At 35.8% G+C, this 20000-nt stretch overlaps 4 protein-coding genes across 4 annotated transcripts; all 4 read right to left on the reverse strand.

Annotated features, from left to right (window-relative positions):
• Nucleotides 1–20: 20 nt before the first annotated feature.
• On the reverse strand, nucleotides 21–818 carry LOC137617440 (uncharacterized). The gene has a single exon (XM_068347465.1). It carries the CDS (start codon nucleotides 816–818, stop codon nucleotides 21–23), a length of 798 nt encoding a protein of 265 aa, XP_068203566.1.
• Nucleotides 818–3640, reverse strand: LOC137617442 (uncharacterized). The gene has a single exon (XM_068347466.1). It carries the CDS (start codon nucleotides 3638–3640, stop codon nucleotides 818–820), a length of 2823 nt encoding a protein of 940 aa, XP_068203567.1.
• Nucleotides 3641–3701: 61 nt separating this feature from the next.
• LOC137617443 (uncharacterized) lies at nucleotides 3702–4559 on the reverse strand. The gene has a single exon (XM_068347467.1). It carries the CDS (start codon nucleotides 4557–4559, stop codon nucleotides 3702–3704), a length of 858 nt encoding a protein of 285 aa, XP_068203568.1.
• A 2542-nt stretch (nucleotides 4560–7101) lies between these two features.
• Nucleotides 7102–12435, reverse strand: LOC137617444 (uncharacterized). The gene is made up of 6 exons (XM_068347468.1): nucleotides 9871–12435; nucleotides 9485–9723; nucleotides 9087–9325; nucleotides 8222–8743; nucleotides 7493–7696; nucleotides 7102–7364 (listed from the first exon to the last, which is right to left on the reverse strand). The coding sequence occupies exons 1-6, from the start codon at nucleotides 12433–12435 to the stop codon at nucleotides 7102–7104; spliced, it is 4032 nt and encodes a 1343-aa protein (XP_068203569.1).
• Between the last annotated feature and the right edge of the window lie 7565 nt (nucleotides 12436–20000).

Here is a 20000-nt window from a genome sequence, read left to right on the forward strand (position 1 = left end):
AGCAAAATAAATTCAAAACTTTAAATTTGATCATTATCAATAAGATATTGACGGAGCTTGGCAGCTTTTAAAGCTGCTTTCCTTAAAGGACGCACTTCACTCACACTATCTCCATGAATCTGTTTGGTTTCACCACTAACGTTAGGTTGTGATTCTTCACCCTGCACTATTGTGGAGTTTATAAGTGGCGAGTGGATTTCCAAAGGAACCAATTTGTCTATGGTACGCTTACTTATAGATCCATTGTACAGAACATCCACTACTCTTATGATGTTTTCTTTATCTGGATACAATTTAACAATACGACCTAAAGGCCACTCATGTTGCGGACCTGGCCGTTCAACAATAACTACGTCCCCTACAAGTGGAGCTTTATCCTGACATGCTTGTGAGCCACCGTAATGTTTCTCACGTAATGCAGTTAAGTATTCATTTCTCCACATATTTTCAAAGTGGTTAAGAATAACAGACACTTGGCTGTAACGTTTATTGAATTCGCTATGATCCAAAAAGTTTGGATCTTCTTGACTATCTAGCTCTACTGATGGCATAGGATTTATGATCCTACCACACCATAAATGAATTGGGGCAAGAGGTTCGATGGGAGTTTCTGCATCTATGTAAGTTAAGGGACGATTATTCAATTTACACTGAATTTCCTTCAACACAGTTTCTAATTCATCTGCATTAACTCTTTTCTTGAACAGCACCTTTTTTAAACAGTTCATAGAATCCCCCCCTGCCAAGGAGCACGGGGGTGCAATGAACCTCCATTGTATATGATTAACAGCCATATATTCCTTTACATCTCTTTGCATCAACAATTGATCAAAAATTTGGCACTGGCCAAGAAATTACTACCATTGTCAGAAATCACAGTGACAGGGGCAGAATAGATAGCACAAAATCGTCTAAAAATATTAATGAACGTTAATGCACTCATGTTACATGCTAACTCTAAATGAACTAGTCTTGATGCAGTACATGTAAAAAGTACTATATAATATTTATGAGGTTTACCATCTTCAGTTTTGGTTATGGTAATGGGACCTGAAAAATCAATGCCAGTATGAAAAAATGGCCGCGTAAATTGAACTCTTACAGCTGGAAGTGGAGGAGGACCAGGGTAATCAAATCTCCTACCTTCAACTCTCTTACAATTTACACAATGTCTTAAGAACTTCTTAATGGTTGATATCACCTTTGGTATCCAATATTGTCTGCGAAGATAGGACAAAGTTTCTTTAACTCCACCATGCAGACATTTTTCATGAGCAAAACCAATTAAGAGATTAGCTAAATGACTCTTGGAAGGTATTAAGATAGGAAATTTGGTACTCTGGTCTAAATTAGAATGGTGTAGTCTACCACGACTATGAATAAGACCAGTAGACTCATCATAGTAAAGACCTATATCTTTAATAAATTGCAGTTTATCCTGCTCAAGACCGTTCAATTCCTTCCTAAGGAAGGCACAAATTCTGGGATAATGTGTATCTTGAACATATCTGATCCAATACACAAGAGGATCGACTAATCTAATACCAGATTTAACACACATAATGAAATTATAAACAATTCTAGTAACATTCAACAATTTCCCAAGCGATGAGTAGTTACTATAATCAAAAATAGGTTCTGGAATAGGCACTTCAGGAACAATCTCTGAAACAATTTCACAAATCATTACTAAAAATCTCTGTTCAGGCCATTTTTCAGGACAGGATAACCATGAAGGTCCATGGGTCCATAAACGAGACTTACGAAACTGAGTAATACTAATACCCCTTGTTAGGAGATCTGCAGGGTTCTCTTTGGTGGATACATATAAAAACTTGAAAGAGGATCCTATTTCCTTTATTTGAGCTACTCTATTTTGAACGTAGGTAATTTTACATTTATTATTTTTAAGCCATTGGAGAGCAACTTCTGAGTCTGACCAAATTATGACTTCTTCAATAAAGAAATGATGAAAAAGGTCTCTGATACAGCATGCAAATTGAGTACCTAGCTGTAATGCCGTTATTTCTAACTGAGGTATAGTACGAGTTTTCAGTGGGGTTACTCTGGCCTTGCTAGCTACAAAATTAGATTGATTGTTATTACTGAGATAACAAACTGCACCATAGGCAGTAGTACTGGCATCTACAAAAACATGAAGTCTATAAGAGTCTCCCATCCAACAGATACATCTAGGAAATTTGAAGGTTGGGAGCTCTGATAATTCACAAGCCAAAGTATTCCATCTGTCAAGAAATGAGGGTGGTAATTTTACATCCCAACCAATATTTTCTTTCCATGCTTCTTGAATTAATATCTTCCCTTTAATCAAAATAGGCACACACATACCCAAAGGGTCAAAACAAGAAGATACAAGAGACAGTAATTGTCTCTTCGTAACATACTGTAATGTTTCAAATTTACACAGATTTACAAATAATGAATCACTTGAAAGTTCCCAATTCAAACCTAATATTTTGTCCACAAGTGGAAATTCCAATGACTCCTCTGTACTCTGGCTTATATGATCCTTAAGTAATTTTGAATTACTGTTCCATTGTCTCAGATTCATTCCAGCCTTAATCATTTCAGCATTGGCCACATCATATAATTCCACCAACTGCTGTTCATTATCAGCATTGTGCTGAAAATTATCCACATAAAAACTAGATAATAGAACACCTGAATAGGGTGAATGTGATCTTTGAAAATGATACTGTAAGGTCATCTGCAATAAAAAAGGGCTGCAAGTAGCACCAAAGAGAACCGATTTAAACCTATATGTTTTTACTCTACTATTTTTGTCAAATGGATCTTCTAACCACAAAAATCTAGTAAAATCTCTGTGATGCTGTTGCAATCCAATCTGCAGAAAGGCCTTCTCAATATCAGCTATGCAGGCAAATTTATTCATTCTAAACCTGACTAACAAATCAAATAATTTCTCCGTTAATGACGGACCGGTCATGAGACAATCATTCAATGATGCAGAGGATTTACTTGGCTTTGCACTACAATTATACACCACTCTAAGGGGTGTAGTGGAGGAGTTCTTTCTGACTGCATGATGTGGAAGATAGTGGGTGTTAGGACTTATTACAGGATTTTCAACCTCCTCAATAAAATCCAACTTTAATTGTTCCTTGATTATGTTATCATAACATTTCAAATGATCTGGTTGATGCTGGAACCTTTTTAGTTGATTATACATTTGACCTAATGCTACATTATAATTAGTTGGGAGAAAAGGATGATTATGCTTGAATGGTAATTCCACCCAGTATCTTCCATTTCTATGCAAAACAGTAGTTTCATATTTTGAAATAGTTTCTACATCACTTGGCGAAACTTGTGAAGGAATGATTCCAACTACATCAAGATCCCACAATTTATGCACAGGAAGAGTATCATCAACCACGGCAGAGCTTATTGTGCGAGGATCAACCAACAATGGAGCATTTTCTCCTAACTCGACACTCACTCTAGCAACAAGGGCACTATTACAATGAATATGATCCGTACCTCTATGTGGAATGAGGCCATAAATTAAATAGCCACCTGGAGATTCAAGTAAATCTACATTATTCACTTGTCTCATACCTGATAAATAATTTCCCAGGAAATCTGCACCTATAAGCATTTTTATATTGTCAATTTTATCTGGTTTTATATCTCTATCTGCAAGATGATAACCTATCTTATCAAGATCTCTCAGTCGTGTCACAAAGGCCAGGAGTTATTATCGGTTCAGGCATATCCTTCACAACAACCAATGTTACTCTCTTTTTCCTACTTCCCAAAGAAACTACAGGGTTAACAATCTCATAATCCCTGGAATCACCCATACCATCAAAACTATTCAAAATCATATTTACAGTAGAAACTGTTCTGAGGCTTAACTTATTGGCCAAATCTTTATGAATGAAGGAACGTTGACTTCCACTATCAAAGAGGCACCTGACTGAGATTAACTGACCATCTTCTGATCTAACAGTTACCATTGCAGTAGGAAGAGCTACACTATAGTTTTGATGAGAAGACTGTTTATTAATTATAGACATCACTTGATTCGTTGTTATAGGGTCACCATTCAATTTATCACTGTTAATATCCTTACTAGTTACTGTGGACTTACCAATATTTGGAGTACCAACTGAACCTGGAGAACTAATACAAAGGAACGAATGATGTTTTCCTCTTCTACAATGAGGACACATATTAAGAATGGTGGCACACTCAGTTGACTGATGTACCTTAGTACATTTAATACATCGATTCAATACCTTCAACCTTTCCCTCCTAGCATTTAGAGAGCTATAAATCGTACAGTCAAAGGGTCTATGTTTTCCCTTACAATATATGCAAGAATAATTACTAAGTGTAGTGTAAGTACCTACAGTATTTGAACCCTTAAATGGAGATGAAGGTTTTGCTGGTGACTGGAAACGAATTTTATTGACTTCTGGTGTTCCCTTATTAGCACTCCCTTTATTTTCTTGTTCCATAAAATTTAATAAGTGTTGAAGACCTTCCTTTATCTGACTTACACTAAAGTACATGGTTTTATAAAGACCAAACATAAAATCTTTCTACCTCTTTTGGTAGTTTTAACACAATAAGTTCCCTCAATATCATCTCATTTGACGACACATCAATCTCAGAATCATGACCTATTTGCATGAGCAAGTTCTCCAAATCAACCTTAAAATCAAATATTTCACTTCTAACATATTTAGGCTTCCCTAAATTAATCAAAGACCTAAGTAAAGTTCGCCTTATCTTCTTTGGATCCCCATACATTTCAGTTAGCGCCTTAATGGCATCACCATAATCAGAAGCTTCACCCTTAAAACCTGCAAGTAGCTTTTGAGCATTGCCCTTAATTACATTGGGTTAGATATACATATTTAGTAACATCATCTATGTCTTTCTTTAAATGAATAGATATACTAAATTGATTCCAAAATCTAGTCCAGTCTAGAGGGTCTCCTGAAAACTCTTTCAATTTTATTTCAGGCAACTTTACCTTAATCATAGAATTAGTACTACCATGCGGATTACTTTGAGAGATTGGGGAAAATTGTTTCATATACAATGACAGCTTAAGTTGAATTTCATGATATTTATCTTGGAGGTCAATATGTCTAGCCTCCCTCTCATCATGACCACTTTCATCAATATATTTATCAACAAATATGTCCCATCGAGATTCGTAACTGTTCCACCTTTTCTCTAAAGAAGCACTTTGAAGTTCTAAATAGCGAACTCCTGCATCACTGGTTAGGGCATCGGTCATATAATTTAGACCTCGCGTGATATGACCACGCAAACTGGTCAGTGACCTGTATTCAGCCTCCATTGTTATATCTATAGCAACTTTTGCACAATAACATATAATAAATATCTAACCAGAATTAGGTTAGGTTAATCACAAATTCAAAGAAAAAATATATATATATATAATATTGAAGTATGTGAAAGTGACATGATGATTGCCAATAATAGAAGGGGTTGCAAAAAACGTTAAGGAACCAACTATATTATCCGGTTCGAAGGACCATTTTTAATCTTACTGTGGAGGAAAGTTGGATAATTCAACTACACAATAAAATAAAAAGAATTAATGTTACTCGGATAAGATGGAGTATAACATTTCCATTAGGCAACTAGTAAATGGGGGTGAGGCAAATCAACAAGTGTCTCTTTCACATACCTCACAATGCTGAGAAGATCAATCGAATAATTTTCACATGTCATAATGGGAGTAAATATATCCGCAATTATCCTTCAGGAAGAAACCCAGTTAAGTAATCGCTCCTGAAACAACAAAACATACCACAAAGCATCATGCAAATCAAACTTATATAAATTTGGCATATATTACATATTGACAAAATAGAAAGAAATCCCACCCATTACAGTCCTCAAAGGGAAAATCAAAGCAATACATAACAGTGTAATGAAATGGAGAATTAATTGTAGGTTACTTTGAAAATGAAAGGTTGATTAGCTTGATACTATAAATATATACTTAATTCACATATTAGTCTTATATAAGAACTGCAATGGGTCAGCAAATGAAAATATTGATGGTAACCTACCGTGGCCCCCCTTAGGGCCGATAATAGTCGCACGGGTATTAGTCTAACAACCACACTCCTAGGCCTAACCTATTAGACTACTAACATGAACTATGCATTACTAAGACATAGAATGTGGGTTAGTTTAACCTAACACAAGATCAAACGATCATACATGATATTGAATGCTCGGCAACAATACCGCACCATATAGCGTAAAACACACTACTGTGAAATAAATAAATGGCCTCTAGAGCATGTAAGCCATCACAACTAGAGGTATGTAACTATCCTCAGATGAGGACACTATGCTTGCTATCAACTGGAATAGATGACTATATCAACAGCCCCTCACATATACTCATCTATCCCCTAACGATAATATAATAAACTCGGAGTGTATTCACTGCTAAAAACCCGGCGACAAACAGGTGCCAAATAAGTCGAGATGTTCTCTCGGGCACGTTTGTAATAAGACGAAAAAATTGTCGGGATTTCTCCCATACCTTAACCCTTAAGCTAATGTTCGTATTTTCTGCCATACCTTAACCCTTAAGCCAATGTTCGTATGTTTTATACAATTATGAAATAAATACTTGGACGTAAGGTAGTTAACAGGGGGGACATTTCTAGATGGAAAAGATAATTAATAACAATGGAATGATACAATAACTGGATTATTAATATCTAAAATAACCAGTTATTCTCTATACAATTAATGTTGAAGTCGAATCAGAACTCCGATGTCCGAACACAACTTCCAACAAAAGAACATGTTTTCAAGGAAACCTTGATAATTTTAATGAAATAAGAACATCCTTATATTGTTACAATAATAACAAACTCCAATAATGAAATAAATCTATATTTCAAATATTAAATATACTGGAAATCAAGAACAAGAAATAAAATAATGGAGACCTTTCATGTGACGTCATCAGACGACTACTAACAGCAGAACTGATTCTGTTGAGTCGAACATTCGACACACACTCCCAACAAGCAAAATAAATTCAAAACTTTAAATTTGATCATTATCAATAAGATATTGACGGAGCTTGGCAGCTTTTAAAGCTGCTTTCCTTAAAGGACGCACTTCACTCACACTATCTCCATGAATCTGTTTGGTTTCACCACTAACGTTAGGTTGTGATTCTTCACCCTGCACTATTGTGGATTTTATAAGTGGCGAGTGGATTTCCAAAGGAACCAATTTGTCTATGGTACGCTTACTTATAGATCCATTGTACAGAACATCCACTACTCTTATGATGTTTTCTTTATCTGGATACAATTTAACAATACGACCTAAAGGCCACTCATGTTGCGGACCTGGCCGTTCAACAATAACTACGTCCCTATAAGTGGAGCTTTATCCTGACATGCTTGTGAGCCACCGTAATGTTTCTCACGTAATGCAGTTAAGTATTCATTTCTCCACATATTTTCAAAGTGGTTAAGAATAACAGACACTTGGCTGTAACGTTTATTGAATTCGCTATGATCCAAAAAGTTTGGATCTTCTTGACTATCTAGCTCTACTGATGGCATAGGATTTATGATCCTACCACACCATAAATGAATTGGGGCAAGAGGTTCGATGGGAGTTTCTGCATCTATGTAAGTTAAGGGACGATTATTCAATTTACACTGAATTTCCTTCAACACAGTTTCTAATTCATCTGCATTAACTCTTTTCTTGAACAGCACCTTTTTTAAACAGTTCATAGAATCCCCCCTGCCAAGGAGCACGGGGTGCAATGAACCTCCATTGTATATGATTAACAGCCATATATTCCTTTACATCTCTTTGCATCAACAATTGATCAAAAAATTTGGCACTGGCCAAGAAATTACTACCATTGTCAGAAATCACAGTGACAGGGGCAGAATAGATAGCACAAAATCGTCTAAAAATATTAATGAACGTTAATGCACTCATGTTTCATGCTAACTCTAAATGAACTAGTCTTGATGCAGTACATGTAAAAAGTACTATATAATATTTATGAGGTTTACCATCTTCAGTTTTGGTTATGGTAATGGGACCTGAAAAATCAATGCCAGTATGAAAAAATGGCGCGTAAATTGAACTCTTACAGCTGGAAGTGGAGGAGGACCAGGGTAATCAAATCTCCTACCTTCAACTCTCTTACAATTTACACAATGTCTTAAGAACTTCTTAATGGTTGATATCACCTTTGGTATCCAATATTGTCTGCGAAGATAGGACAAAGTTTCTTTAACTCCACCATGCAGACATTTTTCATGAGCAAAACCAATTAAGAGATTAGCTAAATGACTCTTGGAAGGTATTAAGATAGGAAATTTGGTACTCTGGTCTAAATTAGAATGGTGTAGTCTACCACGACTATGAATAAGACCAGTAGACTCATCATAGTAAAGACCTATATCTTTAATAAATTGCAGTTTATCCTGCTCAAGACCGTTCAATTCCTTCCTAAGGAAGGCACAAATTCTGGGATAATGTGTATCTTGAACATATCTGATCCAATACACAAGAGGATCGACTAATCTAATACCAGATTTAACACACATAATGAAATTATAAACAATTCTAGTAACATTCAACAATTTCCCAAGCGATGAGTAGTTACTATAATCAAAAATAGGTTCTGGAATAGGCACTTCAGGAACAATCTCTGAAACAATTTCACAAATCATTACTAAAAATCTCTGTTCAGGCCATTTTTCAGGACAGGATAACCATGAAGGTCCATGGGTCCATAAACGAGACTTACGAAACTGAGTAATACTAATACCCCTTGTTAGGAGATCTGCAGGGTTCTCTTTGGTGGATACATATAAAAACTTGAAAGAGGATCCTATTTCCTTTATTTGAGCTACTCTATTTTGAACGTAGGTAATTTTACATTTATTATTTTTAAGCCATTGGAGAGCAACTTCTGAGTCTGACCAAATTAATGACTTCTTCAATAAAGAAATGATGAAAAAGGTCTCTGATACAGCATGCAAATTGAGTACCTAGCTGTAATGCCGTTATTTCTAACTGAGGTATAGTACGAGTTTTCAGTGGGGTTACTCTGGCCTTGCTAGCTACAAAATTAGATTGATTGTTATTACTGAGATAACAAACTGCACCATAGGCAGTAGTACTGGCATCTACAAAAACATGAAGTCTATAAGAGTCTCCCATCCAACAGATACATCTAGGAAATTTGAAGGTTGGGAGCTCTGATAATTCACAAGCCAAAGTATTCCATCTGTCAAGAAATGAGGGTGGTAATTTTACATCCCAACCAATATTTTCTTTCCATGCTTCTTGAATTAATATCTTCCCTTTAATCAAAATAGGCACACACATACCCAAAGGGTCAAAACAAGAAGATACAAGAGACAGTAATTGTCTCTTCGTAACATACTGTAATGTTTCAAATTTACACAGATTTACAAATAATGAATCACTTGAAAGTTCCCAATTCAAACCTAATATTTTGTCCACAAGTGGAAATTCCAATGACTCCTCTGTACTCTGGCTTATATGATCCTTAAGTAATTTTGAATTACTGTTCCATTGTCTCAGATTCATTCCAGCCTTAATCATTTCAGCATTGGCCACATCATATAATTCCACCAACTGCTGTTCATTATCAGCATTGTGCTGAAAATTATCCACATAAAAACTAGATAATAGAACACCTGAATAGGGTGAATGTGATCTTTGAAAATGATACTGTAAGGTCATCTGCAATAAAAAAGGGCTGCAAGTAGCACCAAAGAGAACCGATTTAAACCTATATGTTTTTACTCTACTATTTTTGTCAAATGGATCTTCTAACCACAAAAATCTAGTAAAATCTCTGTGATGCTGTTGCAATCCAATCTGCAGAAAGGCCTTCTCAATATCAGCTATGCAGGCAAATTTATTCATTCTAAACCTGACTAACAAATCAAATAATTTCTCCGTTAATGACGGACCGGTCATGAGACAATCATTCAATGATGCAGAGGATTTACTTGGCTTTGCACTACAATTATACACCACTCTAAGGGGTGTAGTGGAGGAGTTCTTTCTGACTGCATGATGTGGAAGATAGTGGGTGTTAGGACTTATTACAGGATTTTCAACCTCCTCAATAAAATCCAACTTTAATTGTTCCTTGATTATGTTATCATAACATTTCAAATGATCTGGTTGATGCTGGAACCTTTTTAGTTGATTATACATTTGACCTAATGCTACATTATAATTAGTTGGGAGAAAAGGATGATTATGCTTGAATGGTAATTCCACCCAGTATCTTCCATTTCTATGCAAAACAGTAGTTTCATATTTTGAAATAGTTTCTACATCACTTGGCGAAACTTGTGAAGGAATGATTCCAACTACATCAAGATCCCACAATTTATGCACAGGAAGAGTATCATCAACCACGGCAGAGCTTATTGTGCGAGGATCAACCAACAATGGAGCATTTTCTCCTAACTCGACACTCACTCTAGCAACAAGGGCACTATTACAATGAATATGATCCGTACCTCTATGTGGAATGAGGCCATAAATTAAATAGCCACCTGGAGATTCAAGTAAATCTACATTATTCACTTGTCTCATACCTGATAAATAATTTCCCAGGAAATCTGCACCTATAAGCATTTTTATATTGTCAATTTTATCTGATTTTATATCTCTATCTGCAAGATGATAACCTATCTTATCAAGATCTCTCATCGTGTCACAAAGGCCAGGAGTTATTATCGGTTCAGGCATATCCTTCACAACAACCAATGTTACTCTCTTTTTCCTACTTCCCAAAGAAACTACAGGGTTAACAATCTCATAATCCCTGGAATCACCCATACCATCAAAACTATTCAAAATCATATTTACAGTAGAAACTGTTCTGAGGCTTAACTTATTGGCCAAATCTTTATGAATGAAGGAACGTTGACTTCCACTATCAAAGAGGCACCTGACTGAGATTAACTGACCATCTTCTGATCTAACAGTTACCATTGCAGTAGGAAGAGCTACACTATAGTTTTGATGAGAAGACTGTTTATTAATTATAGACATCACTTGATTCGTTGTTATAGGGTCACCATTCAATTTATCACTGTTAATATCCTTACTAGTTACTGTGGACTTACCAATATTTGGAGTACCAACTGAACCTGGAGAACTAATACAAAGGAACGAATGATGTTTTCCTCTTCTACAATGAGGACACATATTAAGAATGGTGGCACACTCAGTTGACTGATGTACCTTAGTACATTTAATACATCGATTCAATACCTTCAACCTTTCCCTCCTAGCATTTAGAGAGCTATAAATCGTACAGTCAAAGGGTCTATGTTTTCCCTTACAATATATGCAAGAATAATTACTAAGTGTAGTGTAAGTACCTACAGTATTTGAACCCTTAAATGGAGATGAAGGTTTTGCTGGTGACTGGAAACGAATTTTATTGACTTCTGGTGTTCCCTTATTAGCACTCCCTTTATTTTCTTGTTCCATAAAATTTAATAAGTGTTGAAGACCTTCCTTTATCTGACTTACACTAAAGTACATGGTTTTATAAAGACCAAACATAAAATCTTCTACCTCTTTTGGTAGTTTTAACACAATAAGTTCCCTCAATATCATCTCATTTGACGACACATCAATCTCAGAATCATGACCTATTTGCATGAGCAAGTTCTCCAAATCAACCTTAAAATCAAATATTTCACTTCTAACATATTTAGGCTTCCCTAAATTAATCAAAGACCTAAGTAAAGTTCGCCTTATCTTCTTTGGATCCCCATACATTTCAGTTAGCGCCTTAATGGCATCACCATAATCAGAAGCTTCACCCTTAAAACCTGCAAGTAGCTTTTGAGCATTGCCCTTAATACATTGGGTTAGATATACATATTTAGTAACATCATCTATGTCTTTCTTTAAATGAATAGATATACTAAATTGATTCCAAAATCTAGTCCAGTCTAGAGGGTCTCCTGAAAACTCTTTCAATTTTATTTCAGGCAACTTTACCTTAATCATAGAATTAGTACTACCATGCGGATTACTTTGAGAGATTGGGGAAAATTGTTTCATATACAATGACAGCTTAAGTTGAATTTCATGATATTTATCTTGGAGGTCAATATGTCTAGCCTCCCTCTCATCATGACCACTTTCATCAATATATTTATCAACAAATATGTCCCATCGAGATTCGTAACTGTTCCACCTTTTCTCTAAAGAAGCACTTTGAAGTTCTAAATAGCGAACTCCTGCATCACTGGTTAGGGCATCGGTCATATAATTTAGACCTCGCGTGATATGACCACGCAAACTGGTCAGTGACCTGTATTCAGCCTCCATTGTTATATCTATAGCAACTTTTGCACAATAACATATAATAAATATCTAACCAGAATTAGGTTAGGTTAATCACAAATTCAAAGAAAAAATATATATATATATAATATTGAAGTATGTGAAAGTGACATGATGATTGCCAATAATAGAAGGGGTTGCAAAAAACGTTAAGGAACCAACTATATTATCCGGTTCGAAGGACCATTTTTAATCTTACTGTGGAGGAAAGTTGGATAATTCAACTACACAATAAAATAAAAAGAATTAATGTTACTCGGATAAGATGGAGTATAACATTTCCATTAGGCAACTAGTAAATGGGGGTGAGGCAAATCAACAAGTGTCTCTTTCACATACCTCACAATGCTGAGAAGATCAATCGAATAATTTTCACATGTCATAATGGGAGTAAATATATCCGCAATTATCCTTCAGGAAGAAACCCAGTTAAGTAATCGCTCCTGAAACAACAAAACATACCACAAAGCATCATGCAAATCAAACTTATATAAATTTGGCATATATTACATATTGACAAAATAGAAAGAAATCCCACCCATTACAGTCCTCAAAGGGAAAATCAAAGCAATACATAACAGTGTAATGAAATGGAGAATTAATTGTAGGTTACTTTGAAAATGAAAGGTTGATTAGCTTGATACTATAAATATATACTTAATTCACATATTAGTCTTATATAAGAACTGCAATGGGTCAGCAAATGAAAATATTGATGGTAACCTACCGTGGCCCCCCTTAGGGCCGATAATAGTCGCACGGGTATTAGTCTAACAACCACACTCCTAGGCCTAACCTATTAGACTACTAACATGAACTATGCATTACTAAGACATAGAATGTGGGTTAGTTTAACCTAACACAAGATCAAACGATCATACATGATATTGAATGCTCGGCAACAATACCGCACCATATAGCGTAAAACACACTACTGTGAAATAAATAAATGGCCTCTAGAGCATGTAAGCCATCACAACTAGAGGTATGTAACTATCCTCAGATGAGGACACTATGCTTGCTATCAACTGGAATAGATGACTATATCAACAGGCCCCTCACATATACTCATCTATCCCCTAACGATAATATAATAAACTCGGAGTGTATTCACTGCTAAAAACCCGGCGACAAACAGGTGCCAAATAAGTCGAGATGTTCTCTCGGGCACGTTTGTAATAAGACGAAAAAATTGTCGGGATTTCTCCCATACCTTAACCCTTAAGCTAATGTTCGTATTTTCTGCCATACCTTAACCCTTAAGCCAATGTTCGTATGTTTTATACAATTATGAAATAAATACTTGGACGTAAGGTAGTTAACAGGGGGGACATTTATAGATGGAAAAGATAATTAATAACAATAGAATGATACAATAACTGGATTATTAATATCTAAAATAACCAGTTATTCTCTATACAATTAATGTTGAAGTCGAATCAGAACTCCGATGTCCGAACACAACTTCCAACAAAAGAACATGTTTTCAAGGAAACCTTGATAATTTTAATGAAATAAGAACATCCTTATATTGTTACAATAATAACAAACTCCAATAATGAAATAAATCTATATTTCAAATATTAAATATACTGGAAATCAAGAACAAGAAATAAAATAATGGAGACCTTTCATGTGACGTCATCAGACGACTACTAACAGCAGAACTGATTCTGTTGAGTCGAACATTCGACACAGATATCCCCAAGCCACTATCACCACTCCGTTTGGTAGATATACCTTCAATTACTCCAGTTTTGCCCTTCGTAATGTTGGGGCTATTTTTCAACATATCATGGATGGCATCTTAGGGGACATTCCCTTGTATGTATATTATGTGGACGACATACTTGTGTTTTCTTCCTCAATAGAGGAACACCTCCGTCACCTGCCCATTGTGCTCGACCGCCTGCAACAAAATCGCCTTGTAGTCCGGTACGACAAGTGTACCTTTGGCGCCAACACCGTGTCGTTCTTTGGGCACCGCATCACTCCTGAAGGAGTCTATCTTCTCCCTGAGAAGGTAGCAGCCGTTCAGAACTTCCCTACGCCCTTGACCATCAAAATTCTGCTGGAATTGACGGCCATGATCAACTATTATCACCGTTTTCTGCCAGCCATTTCCGTAACTCTTGATCCCCTCTACGCAAACCTCAAGTGCAAGCCTTAAGACATGATGTGGGGTCCCCTTCAAGAGGCAGTCTTCTGCAAGGCAAAGAAGGCCCTATCAACTGCTGCTGCTCTCACTTTTCCCATCCAATATGTCCCTCTCCTTCTCTCCATCGATGCCAGTGCCATCGCTATCGGTGCAGTACTCGAACAGGTGGTCAACAGCTCGCCCTGGCCATTGGCCTTCTTTATCAGAAAACTGTCCAAGGCAGAATCGGGTTATTCTACGGTCGATCGCAAATTGCTGGCGGCACACTTGGCTGTCCGTCACTTTCGCCATTTCATAGAAGGTACACCCTTCATCATTTGCACAGACTACATGCCTCTGGTGCACGCCTTCACTCAAGAGTCTGACACCTGGTCCGCCCGCCAACGCCGACATCTCTCCGTCGTGGCTGAATACAATTGCAGCCTTCAACATATCCCTGGGAAAATCAATCCTGTAGCCGGTGCCCTGTCAAGAAACACATTGGCCACCGTTCAGCTGGGATTGAATTACAATGTCTTGGCTGTAGCCCAACGACAGGATCCAGAGTATCAAGCATGTAGGGCATCCAGCACATCCCTCTGTTGGAAATACATCCCCCTCAACGACTCCAACACCACCCTCCTCTGTGACGTCAGTACTGGTAGACCGCTACCTTGGATTCCTGCTCCCATGCGTCGACAGGTGTTTGATTTCATTCAGGGCCTTTCACATCCCTCAACCGTTCTACTGCACAGCTGCTGAAGAGGAAGTTCATTTTGAATGGCATTTTTAAGGATGTTACGGATAGGGTCGGCGCCTGTAATTCTTGCCAAACTTCCATAGTACATCGACACACGGATTCAGGAGTAGGCACCTTACCTCAACCTCAGCGTCGTTTCGCCCACATTCACGTTGACGTTGTAGGCCCCATACCCACATCACAAGAACATCGTTACCTGTTTACCGTCATCGTCCACTCCACTCATTGGACTGAAGCCATTCCCATGAAAACTGCAACGTCTGCCACATGTACATCTGCCTTACTCTCAGAATGGATTGCAAGATTTGGTATCCCTGAGCATATTACGTCTGACAGGGGTGGGGTACCACTTTCACCTCTCAATTTTGGATATCATTAGCAAATCTCCTGGGCATCACCCTACATCAGACAACTGCCTATAACCCTGCTGCCAATGGAATGGTTGACCGTTTTCATCGCACCCTCAAAGCAGCTTTGATATCCCGCTGCAAGGATTCCTACTGGTTTACTCACCTTTCCTGGGTCCTCCTGGGACTAAGGACCACTCATAAAGACACCCTCGACGTCTCGGCAGCTGAAATGGTGTATGGCGTCTTGTTGGTCGTCCCTGCGATTTTTTCCCTTCTGCAACCTCCTCCAACGATCTCCAGTGCATATGTCACGTTGTGGAAAAATTTACTCTATTCCGCCAGACTTACAAGCCTCCAGCCAAGCATCACACACCGACAGACTTGAACTCTGCAACGCAAGTCTTCCTTCGCAACAACACAAGCAAGCCACCATTAACACCCCTTTACATGGGCCCTTTCCTTGTGATCCGTTGCAGTCCAATAGTATTTCTACTAAACATCCGGGACAAAGAAGACTGGGTCTCCATTAATCATCTAAAACCTGCTTATCTCCTGCCAGATGACCCGCCTACAGTTCGCCTCTCTGGATCAGGGCGCCCTATCTAACATATACAGTATGTAATTTTTAGGGTGGGAGCCATGTACCAACCATGTTTCACACGATCACACATAGCAACAACATTTCCTTTTTTTTGCATATATTATGCTTTGTATTTTCGCTCTCTCCTCGCACTGATAGTACCTGAATAACCATGTCTGTTTTTCTCACCGCTAATTGTTAATAGAATCGGTTTTAGGTTGAACATGAAATTGCCTGTTATGTTTTTATGTCCTTTTTGCCTGGTCTTTATGTATATATAAACTGATGTTTTGTAGTAAAGTTATTCAGTGGCTTTCATCCTGCCTTCTTAGTCAAAGCCTCTTTCGCCCGTCAAATAACCGATACATAATTAAAATATAAAATAGACGGAATCCTAGATTTATATAATAAGCATAAGAAGTATTTCTAATGCAAACTCTCTATCTCCTTGTCTTTTTTATCCTTTTCAAGATATGCAACTCAAATATATGACCCTGTTAACTTCAAGTAGAATTACTATGTAACCATTTCAAAGTCTTTTCAATTCAACGAAAGTTTATATGACGTTTCTCAGTTGGAATATTGATCAACATATGAAATATTTGTAAACGGAATTTGGTAGACTGCAAAACCGGACAATATTTAAGTAATGCACTCACTACGCCTCCTGATAGAAAAGGGATAGTATTCTGCTGGTAAGAAATGTATATTGATATTACAAGCATACATTTTAACAGGTATTGATGTTTAAGATTATTTGAAATTGTTCTCAAAATAAATTTAAGTTGTGAACCCAATTTATATTCGCTTATTCTTCAGATATCGATGATCATTATATTGAAAAATATTCAAGTTGATGTTTTCAACAACAACCAAACTTCGTGGTAAATTAATACCCTTTCGTATAAAGATAACCTTCAAGGGCAATAATGTACCTACCACAACAATTAGGTTCAAATCAAAGGCATACTCTGCACATAGCAGTAACATGAAATGCATACATTAGAGGGAGCTTCTCCAAAACACAAACTATCCGGTAAATCTGGTATTTTGCTTATGCTTAACCTTGTATTATCTTGCAATACTCTTGAATCTAAGTGTATATTTAAAAAATAAAAGTTTTTTTATTAATTATATGAGATAATTCAGAGAAAAATATTGTTATTTGTAAATCCTTTTCATGACGCATTTAAATGCTCAGAGACTTTTATTTTATTTTATAGGCAACGTTGTCAAAAGTTTCTCTTTTTCCTAAAACCAGGGAAATCTTTTACCATGTGCAGTTGTCAAACATTTCCTTAGCTATCTGTTAGGTGTTCCGTAATTAATGAAGTCTAGTGTTCGAAAAAGGGCTTCATAGACAACACCGAGTTTTAATTATTGTGCCTCCCATATGTTAGTTAAAAACCAATCTTACGCACACACATACATACACACGTGTGCGCATACGCACAAGCACACGCACACGCATACACACTCACACACACACACACACACACACACACACACATATATATATATATATATATATATATATATATATATATATAATAAATTTATATTATATATATATATATATATATATATATATATATATATATATATATATATATATATATATATATATATACATATATATATATATATATATATATATATATATATATATATATATATATATATATATATATATATACACACACACACAGAAGGGGTGATACTGTTAATCAGTAGGTATGAAGCCATTAATCTGATAACTGGCTCACAAACTGGCAGTATCGTACTCATGGAAATAATAGAATCTGTCCCACCTTGAAGCGGCTTTGTTCTGCTCTTGCACTATAGCATACATTCTGTCGTCAATTCTTCACCACTGGATTCGCCTTCAAGGAAATTATATTTTAAAAAGCATTTAGTTATTCAATAATACTTATTGTTTGATGAATTCTCAAAGAATATCCATTTTTTTTTTAGATTTTTATGAATCAAATCTGTTCACTTGGTTTTATCTTATTGTATAAAAGACTTTTTATTAAATATACGCTTGTATATAAAACCGACCTGACTATTTGAATAAATCTATATCTTTTTTAATGTTCCAGAGTAATTATGTATCTGAATATTAAACTGGTTGATTACCACTTTCATTATCCTCAATATTATTATTATTATTATTATTATTATTATTATTATTATTATTATTATTATTATTATTATTATTATTATATACTAGCGAAACGTTGCTGATAATCTTTATTAGTACAAATGAAAAAGTGTATTACCACCATTCTCATTTGCCTTACCATTAACATAAAGAAACATATTGAGGTTAATATTTAGCCCTTTGTTTTACAATTCCCTCTGGTAATATAACGTATACAGTAAGTAATTATCCATTTTGTTTGGCATAAAAATCTCTGTATATATTAGAATATAATATATATACTCCAATTCAGAACTCTATGTGACTTAGAATCAATCTAATATATTTATGTTAATAGATATCCAATAGTAATAAATGCTAATCAAGGGAAGAGGTATTTGCGAAATAAAAGAAGTTTGTATATAAAAATGATAGGAATTTATCCCACAAACCTGATTTACCCAATACTGAAAATTTTGTGGGCTGCGTTCTCCACTTCCACAATGAATCCATTGTGCCTCGGGTAATATGTCAATCACCTCTCAATTTGTCTTCTCTGTCACCATGCTGTTGAGTTTGCTGTAAGCTGCCGTTATTGATGTATGAATATCATTGCAATATCGCTGAGAGGCTTTTGATGAATTACATGGGCAATGCCTGGTCATGTGACAATTCAGCTTCTGTTGTCTTTGGTCAGCTCATTCGAAATATAGAGAAACCATGATAAGTATTTTAATACCTTACTTCGCTATAAAAAAATCTTCAAGTTTGCAATCTCTCTCTCTCTCTCTCTCTCTCTCTCTCTCTCTCTCTCTCTCTCTCTCTCTCTCTCTCTCTCTCTCAGGTGTGTTTGTATTTGCTAAAAGGAACAGTATGAAAAATAAGATTGAATCGGAATGGCAGTATTTTTTGATAATAAAATAAAACATATTATATTATTTTCAGTCCATAAGATTGTGATATAGTTCGTATGTTTATTCCTGAAACCACAAGTAAATTAATTTTCTTTAAAATTTCAGATTGTTTCAATGCATACAAATATCCATTGCTGAAAAATATATATTTGTCCATTGTTTTACGTATGGGTGATCCCATACTATGTTTTCCAGAAAAAAAAAAAAAAAAAAAATCTGCCAGTTGAAGCTCATCATACCTTATCATTTATTTTTTCTGCTTAGATGGTAAAGAAGTTATTTGATATAAAATATATATCGTTGGAATATACGAGTACACTTGAGAAGTTTCCAATTTTTTTCCTAACCATCCAAAAATTACTCGATAGAGTTCCAGGGAACTGTTGTGATTCAATAAAGAAAATCTGATTACTTTCTCTTTAAATTAAGCTGCCTTTCTATTCCATTAATAACATCATTAAGAATCACCATAATCAGCTGAATAAGATTTTCATCATGCATGAAAGATTCTTACGCACACAATAGTTTTTAAATATGTTTAACGAATTCTATAAGATGAAGAAATATTTAGGTAAATTTATATTTATTATACAGCTGATATAATGTTAACAACATTTTCCAGTCACCACTTATTACAATTGTTAAATAATTGATTTTTCTTTATGT

Source organism: Palaemon carinicauda, chromosome 23 (assembly GCF_036898095.1).
Source record: "Palaemon carinicauda isolate YSFRI2023 chromosome 23, ASM3689809v2, whole genome shotgun sequence".
NCBI classification, from domain to species: domain Eukaryota; kingdom Metazoa; phylum Arthropoda; class Malacostraca; order Decapoda; family Palaemonidae; genus Palaemon; species Palaemon carinicauda.